General features: G+C 38.7%; 1 protein-coding gene across 2 annotated transcripts; it reads right to left on the bottom strand.

Annotated features, from left to right (window-relative positions):
- tcea1 (transcription elongation factor A (SII), 1) lies at nt 1-8,440 on the bottom strand. 2 transcript variants are annotated; one of them, XM_028593148.1, is made up of 10 exons: nt 8,223-8,440; nt 7,051-7,113; nt 6,869-6,974; nt 5,731-5,830; nt 5,453-5,601; nt 5,277-5,333; nt 4,637-4,791; nt 4,313-4,459; nt 3,011-3,082; nt 1-406 (listed from the first exon to the last, which is right to left on the bottom strand). In XM_028593148.1, exons 1-10 carry the CDS (start codon nt 8,295-8,297, stop codon nt 398-400), a joined length of 933 nt encoding a protein of 310 aa, XP_028448949.1. In that variant the 5' UTR covers nt 8,298-8,440; the 3' UTR covers nt 1-397. The 2 variants fall into 2 exon arrangements, with proteins under 2 accessions (XP_028448949.1, XP_028448950.1); XM_028593149.1 differs by having other exon boundaries at nt 5,453-5,598.

Raw genomic sequence — 8,440 nt, 5'->3', positions numbered from 1 at the left:
TAATGAAAAACACTTCTTTTTAATCAAATGGATTACACTTTTATTTGGGAAATTAAATAAAACAATGCAATGTTGTAAGGGAAAAGCAAATCAACATTGTCCAAAGTGTTAAAACTACATATAAAAAATGCAGATAAAAGAGAATGAGACAAGATTGATCGCATATATCTGACAGTGACAAAACAACTAATAACAATAGTAAAAGATTTGGGGGGAAGGGCATTGGGGGACTGAATAAGCTCAATCTATGAACAGGATATTTATTCAAACGGTAACCTGTGGCATCTTTGTATGGCATGTTGTGTACTATGTACAACAAAATACAAAGCTCCAGTCTGTTGCAGAGAGACACAACCTGGTCCAGAAATGTTGCTACTTTTCGAAGTTCCGTGTAGATTCAGCAGAACTAGGACACAAAAACACAAATTAATACCCAGATACTGGAATATTAACGATGAACACTGATGATTATAAATAATATAATGAATAAAAAATAGCTGGGAATCAAATTCTGTCAACAAACACTGACATTTATCTGACCCAGTCCTATGTAGGCTTTAACTTCTTTTCTTTATTTGTTTGCCTTCTCAAACATTACTAGGGGTTCCTAATGATATTGCATTGGTTACATTTATGGTGTAAATTAATGCAAAAAGCACAGTATTTACCCTTGATCGATGCGTTATGTCAACCTCTATTAATATCAACATTTAAAAAATAAATTATTAAATAAAAAAATTGTTTGGTCTATTAAATGTAAAAAAACAAAAACAAAGGAGTGACCAACAGTCCCAAAGATATTCAATTCACAATAATATAAAACAATCAAAGGCAGCAAATCTTCCGATTTTAAACCCCAGAATCAGTGTTGCCAACTTGGCAACTTTCTCGCCAAATTTAGCGACTTGTCAGACCCTCTAAGCGACTTTATTTCTAAAAAGCGACTAGTGACAAATTTAGCGACTTCAGATCATCATGGGTAATGTGAGATATATTATATTGTAGTTCATTCCCATACAAGCTGCTCAGAGTAATCACAGGCCATGGCTCTTCTGAAAACCCCATGGGCTCTCTCTCTTTCTCTCCCCTCGCACAGTAAGCAGCAGGCAGTCAGCTGACACAGCCACTAAGCTTTACGCAAATGACAAGCAATGACGCCACGAATATGCAAATGAGCGTTTGATGTCTTCTGGCGACTTTTAGCGACCTTTGGATCTAGTGCTAGCTACTTTCAATGGAAAAAGAGTTGGCACTGGAGTTGGCACACTGAGCGGAAAAAGTGAATGTTTTGATGTTTGCTTGATAAATGAAATAAAAAAAGGTAAATCAATTATCAGTGTTGTTGCAGATATTCTGCTGATTGACTAATTGATGAATCTAACTAATGAATTAACTAATTATCTTAACTAATTGTTTCAGCTTTAATTTATAAGGTGTGGAGGTATGGAGAGTGGACAAGGACCAAATTGGCCTAAAGTCTTTTGGAACCAACACATCTGCAAAAAATATTGATGCTTGCATATACCAGGCATGAAAATGGGTCAGGGGTGAAAAAGGTAAGAAGGATATTACCCCTCTAAGGGGTTCGGGGGCAGAACATTTTAAATATTCCATATTTTAAAGCATCAATCTGATGCATTTTGAGATGAATTTTTTGCCAACCAACAGTGTAATATTTCAATATGCACTCCTTAAAGTTAATTTGACTGGCAAAACAGTTAAAGTCCTTCTGACATTACACAATAATAAAAGTCATAATTTTTAAAGACTAAAAAGTTTTGGATACATTTTTACTTCTTCCAACCATATGTTAAAGAAAGAGTCAATGTGTTTTTACATATTGCAATAATATCATAATTCTACAATGAATCATTGTGAAAACTAAAATGTACTACTTTGGCCAGGTCATCATCAAAAAAGCAAATTAGTACATTCAAGATTTTGTCCATGTTGATATTAGCTGCTTTATTTACATTTATTAAAAACGTTGCATTGTTTATCTTTTCATATAGGTAGACGTCTAAACTCTGGGACAAGGCCGTTATGTTTAAATACCTGCCATGCCGATTCCAAACAGACAGCTTTGTCAAGGCAGTTTGGGCTTCAGATAGCTTTTACAAATCATGTTCCGCTATGAACGTGCACACACGTATTGTTTGTATCACGGTCGGTCAGTAAAGGCGCAGTCACAGTCTTAGTGGTAGCGGTCGTTGCCAGTAACGTACTCGTATCTACATGCTCCAAATTTGATAAACTTTGCCTCCATTTTTTTTTTTAGCCGCATTACCACACCGGCACCGCACTCTGACATTTCAGCAAAGTTTGCATCTAATTGGCTAGAACTCGTTTCATTGGTTAGTGGAAGTTCGATGATTGGTTAAATCCATAGACAGTATGGTTAAATCCAGCGCATCAAAACAAATCCTATGTGGACTTTTTAATTTTTTTATTTTTCTAAAATAGTCATACGCCAGAAATCGGGCACCAGGACTGAGTACTTACACACACCAGGGCTGCTCCCTCTTAATCGATTAGTCAACTAATTGGTCGTTTTGGTCTTAGTCAACTTAGATTTCTTTAGTCGATTAGTCATGTTTGAAGCTTTTTTTTCATCCTGAATGACTTATTTCCAAGAAACGTACAAGCACATCTCTGGTAAACACAAGAATTAAAGTGGTGCTTTTGCACGACTCTTTGCAGAGAAACTCAGATTTACAGATCTGTCGATTAAATCAACTAATCGATTAGTCGATCCAATTGAATGAGTGTTAGTCGACTAAGAATTTCTTCAATCGAGAACAACCCTAACACACACACACACACACACACACACACACACACACACACACACACACACACACACACCCCCTTAAACATTTTCTCATCGGCCGAAAGGTGAGTGATTTTCATGTCTGATATACAACTTTAACGACAAAATACAAAGACTTGATGCAAAGTTAACTGACTCGTTCCAAGACTGAGTCAACAAAGCCCACTTTAACCAACATACCTTCCATCTATTTCCACATTCATTGCAGAAGACAAACGTGGTCATTGGCTCATCAGCACTGCGAGTTTGAACCTGGGAATGACAAAAACATGCACAAACCATTCATTACAATATCGTATTGAACAAGCAGGGCTGCTGTCAAAAACTGACTCTAAATCATGGAAAAGTCACAAGTCACCAATTTGCACTTAGGTTACCTGATGAGCATGCGGTCACATCAATGTTACAATGGACCACGCAATTCATTTATATCAACTTTTTCAACAGAGGAGCTAAATCGTGATGTCTACAACAGTGCTGAAATGAATTATATCCACACTAGAGATGCACCGATTACAACTTTCTAGGCCGATTCCGATTTCCAATTTTCATTGAGTTAGACCAGCCGATACCAATTTTAGCCTATTCCGATTTCATTTTTCTGAAGCGTTTCCAAACAGCTGACATGTTGCAGGTTAATTCACGAGGTTCCCTACATGTGACAGACGGACACGCACGTCACACCGCAAGCGTGTATGCGCGACACACAGCGGAAAAGTTGAGAGAAAGGAAAAAGAGACTGTGCTGTCGCGTCGGTGTGTGCTTGCGTCCTTGAGAACTGTAACTCATATAACTTATGTTGTCAATTAATTGTAGCATTGACCGGCATGCAATAGGCAAATGTCAGAATGACCTGCCGATCGTGGCCGAGCACGTGAAAACCGGCCAATTCCGGTCCCCGGCCGGTCTATCAGTGCATCTCTAATCCACACCAATAACTTTGCACATACTTTCCAAAGGAGATGTAATCTCTTGTTAAACCAATTTTACCATCAACCATAACATCCTTCTCTTACTGCCACAGTGCAAATAAAGTATATATAGATAGACATTTATTGATCCTTTCGGAAATTCATCTTGCACCATACAGCTCATCAAATAGACAACAGACCACAGACAACAACAGGACCACTACAATACAATACACAACACCAAGTATCTCTACATTATAATATAGTATAGAAAGTAGTAGTATCATTAGCACCAGTGGGCTATCAATAGTAAGGTGCAACATCATCAGTGACATTTTAATATTATACCAAAGTGCAGTATTATCACACAGAAAGGATCAAGTTATTTTCCCTAACTTATTCAGTAGTGTAATGCTGGTAGGAATAAATGATTTGCGAGCCCAGTTGGTTTGTAAGGACAGCACCCTATATCTTCTGCCTGATGGCAGCACCTCATACGCCTGGAATAGGGGATGTAGCCCGTCACAGCAAATTGCTTGTAAAACAAAAAAGCACAAATGACAATCTGTACCTGTGTGTAGGTGCAGCACTTCCCCTTGCACTTGCCACAGGTGAATAGATCAGTCTGAGTGCCTCCAGTGGTGGCCATCTGGTGGTCCCTGACAGCTTCTTTGGTCAAATTCTTTCTCATTTCCTTCAGCTCATCACTGGCCATTTCCTACAGAAACACAAGAATGTCAGTTATGATACCTTTAAGTACATTACTGTATATCTTTTACTGCTGTAACAAGATATATACATCAAGAAATTGCAACAACAGTGTTGGAATAACTATACTACTGACTGTGTGCCAATTCCAGGATCTTTAAGATTAAGCCACCAACAGCCAACACACCTCTGCGGTCATCCTAGCCATCCGCTCGGGGGTTACACTCCCGCATAGCACAGTCCTCCTTAAATTAGGGTTCTTCATATCCTTCAAGTTCGAGATTCGGCTCCGCACACGATTCTTGTATTTCATGTCTGTGTTCTTAAACTCTTGAAAGATAAGTGACAGCAGGTAAAGGAATACAACTGGGCAATGTATATTTCATCCTACATTATAAAATGTAGAGCCTAAAACTACACACCTTTAGGTGTATTTGTGTTGAAACATTTAGTGGATTAACTGGTTAGCTAAAAATAAAAAGGAGCAAAATTTTGCTGATTAAAATGCATACTATTGTCCGTTTTTAAGTTCTCAAAAGTGAAGATTTCTTTTTGGTTTTCTACTACTTTAGTTGGTCAGACAAAACAAACTATTTAAAGTCCAAAGACATTACCTTGGGCACAGGAAATTGTTGTTAATGGCTATTTCACCAGTTTTGGAAATAATATAGACTATCAAATGAATTATTGAAGAAAACTAAATTACGATTAGAAGATTAATAAATGAGTCACAGCTCTAATGTGCTTATTTATATCAGTGGCATCTCAAAACCAAGACACAAAAGACACAAACTTAAACACAATTTCAATTCAATGTAAAAGGATATCTTCCTCGATCTGTGCTCCAAGTTCATCACAATCAGCACCAATAGCAATATAATCATCTGAATAAATAAAAAAGACAAAATGTCAGAGGGTGGGCATAAATATAATGTAGAAATAATGTAAATAAAGCCAATAGTAACCAACCACAATAACATATGTACTATGTTGAAAATGTTACCTCCAGCCTGCAGAGCATTGGCCAGCAACTCTCGGCACTTGATCCTGATAGAGTCGGAGGTGCTGGGGGCGCGAGGAAAGGTGTTGATCAATGTGTTGGTTGAAACTTCAGCGGGCTCACTCTTGCTGCTGGAGTTACTGCTGGAGCTGCTATGGGAGCAATGAGAGAAGAGAACTTCAGCTGAAGCAAACATTTCGAAAATAAATGTGTGTTGATGCTCAGTAATGTTAAACGTTAATGGTAAACGTCGAAAGAAATACTATTGTGTTTCTTGTTACCTTTCTTCTTTTGCCTCTGGGCTTCCCTGCGAGGGAGAAACCGGCGTCGTTGGCTCTTTCCTCTTTTCATCGGAAGGTTTCTCTCCACCACTAGGCTCATCTGGAGCACAAGTGGCAGAAATCAAGCAAGTAAGAAAACACCATAAGAAAGTGACACAAGAGAAGGCCAACATTAAAATGACTAAAGTCAATACTTCCATGTGCTTGACAGCTGAATAGCTCTGCATTAAGAACAAAAATCCAGCCTCACAGGTTTCCTTTAATGGTTCCCTATCATGTTTTGCAGTGTTGTATGGTGTTTCTTCATAACGTGTGTGGAGAAGAGTGCCCGACTCTTTGGCATTTTAAAATCAGTTAGTAGTTGAGGCAGACTGTAAACATAGAAAGAGACATGCAACAATGGTCCTTGGTAGGAATGGAACCAGGTACGTTGTGTCACTGAAGTAGAAGCAAAGCGACCTTAATGGCTTGGGGAATATATCACCATGTGAGGTAGTAGGTTTGCGAGATTGTTACCTTTCTAAAACATCATCTTCTCTAATATGTGTCTGTTTAGTCACACATTTGTAAAATCACACAATGACGTAGTAATAACATTAGTGGTAATGATGTTAATAGACAATATTAGAGTAAACCCTTGGGCATGACATTACAGAAATAAAACACATCCCATTGAGATGTGTTTTAAATTTAATTTAAGCAGGAAAAATCAAATATGAACAATATCATTTATGATAGTATGCCTCACAACCTTTAAAAAAAAAAAAAATCTTAAATCTTCTCTGGCTGACGCTTGCCGTCAGTGTGGATGTCTTCACTGAAACTGCTGTCCATTTGTTTGTGCTGCTGAACACCTCACTTACTCACAACACTGTGGGTTGAGAATAGACGGAAGTGATTTAAGAAACTCAAACAGGACATGTTTGTCAGCTGGTGTACCCAGAGTGTGATGTGTTACAGTAAGCAAAGGATCAAAATTGGCTTGGGTTTCATAAAGCCAATCAGTTATAAAAACAAAAGCTATGATTGGCTCCAATACAATCATGCACAACCGCTCGGGACATCAAAAGAGCTCCTTAGAAAAATGACAAATAAAACAAGTTTGCACGTTTGAGTAGAATTGAAAAGCAAAAATTACCTAAAAGCTTCTTCCATGATTTGATCAAGGACTTGGCTAGGGATGTCACCTCGTCGTCTGTGCTCTGTTTGCGGATGGCGTTAACGGACATCCCAATTCTGGTAGACTGTGGAAAGACATTGTGTCAGTGCTTCAGGTTTTGAGCACTGACAGTGAGGGTTAAGAAGAAATGAGCCAGGTACCTGAAGCAGCTCAAGAGTCATGGGGATACTTCGCAGCTCCTTCAATAAGTCCAAAGCCCCGGCCTGCAGAAGAGAGAAGAGGGGATGGAGTGAGCCTGGTCAGATTTTCACACAAGTGATGGCTTATTCCACGAACGTTAAGTGCTATTTATTAACACTAATATGTCAGATGTAAGTAAGTAAAGAAAATTGTCAACGAGTTGATTTTCTTGGTATAAAAAGTTATATATTTCGGATGGAAATTGAACATTAACGTTTGAAAGTGAAACAAGTGACAAACGTTAGTCGACTGACAGAAAAATGAAACTGCAAATGTTTTGATAAGGGATTCATCGTTTGAGTGACTTTTCAGGATATAATTACAAACATCAGCTTGCAACATTACTAGTTTCTCAAATGTGAGTATTTTGCTGTTTTTCTGGTTTTAAATTATAGTAAATTGAATAACGTCATCTTTTGGTCCTGGACTCTTGGCTGGACGTAAGAAGATATTCAAATATATCACTTTGGGTCCTGTGAAATTGTGATGGCATTATAGTCACGTTATAGCACAGTAATCGATAATCGTTGTAGACCCATTAACGTTAGGTCACATGTTGTACAATAACAGTAACTTAGCTATGCGGCTAAGAGTTGTTAACGCTAAACTCGTCAATAACAGTCAACGCACATCTACTTTGTCGCTTGGAAAATCCCCAAACACACCAGAAATCTTAACGATAGTTGTATAATTTTATTTCAGAGTTTGTTTTTTAACTAGCTACTTAATCTTAAAATGACCAAATCCAGCATGTTATTGCGCTGCAAGGCACAAGGGCTAGTGAGCTGCTATGTTGCTAGCTGCTAGCAACCCATAGAACAGCAGTTCAGATAAACAGACTTGCAAGCTAGCTATTTGCAGCTAGCCAGTAAGTCACACCTAGCCCTAGCCGTGGAACTTCTTTTCCAGGTTAACGGTGTAGTTCAGGGTTGGGGAAAATACTCTAGTGAAATGACACACTGGTGCAGAATTGTGTTGACAACGACTGAACTGCCTGGATGATCAATTAGCTGGAAAGTCGGCAGCTAACCACATAACAGCCCATTAGCGCCAAACGTTAGCTGCACATCAACATCAGCCTGATCGGCTAAGCAGCAGGCAGGTAAGCATCCATTCTCCACAGACATCTCACCCCGTTTTTCTTCTGCGCCATTTTATCCATCTTCTTTGCAATTCTGATGATCTCCTCTTCCTCCTTTTTACCCATATTGACTGATCTGATGAAATCCAAAAATCAGGAGCAAATGGAAAAGAAAAATCGCGACAAAGAACACGACACTGAAGGGAAAGCGGCGGCGTCTACTTGAGGGACCGGGAACCGCACACCGCCGTGTAGCAGACCTGAGTAGT

Source organism: Perca flavescens, chromosome 12 (assembly GCF_004354835.1).
Source record: "Perca flavescens isolate YP-PL-M2 chromosome 12, PFLA_1.0, whole genome shotgun sequence".
Lineage (NCBI taxonomy): Eukaryota > Metazoa > Chordata > Actinopteri > Perciformes > Percidae > Perca > Perca flavescens.
The sequence above is the reverse complement of the archived record's forward strand: the minus strand, read 5'-3'. Positions and strand labels throughout refer to the sequence as shown.

Excerpts from the sequence above, each read along its gene's own strand:
- tcea1 (XM_028593148.1), bottom strand. The coding sequence starts at position 8,297 with ATGGGTAAAAAGGAGGAAGAGGAGATCATCAGAATTGCAAAGAAGATG. Across the intron at positions 5,334-5,452 it reads CAATGCTCTGCAGGCTGGAG|ATGATTATATTGCTATTGGT; the intron begins GTAACATTTTCA and ends TTATTTATTCAG. Across the intron at positions 3,083-4,312 it reads AGTGCTGCACCTACACACAG|GTTCAAACTCGCAGTGCTGA; the intron begins GTACAGATTGTC and ends TGTCATTCCCAG.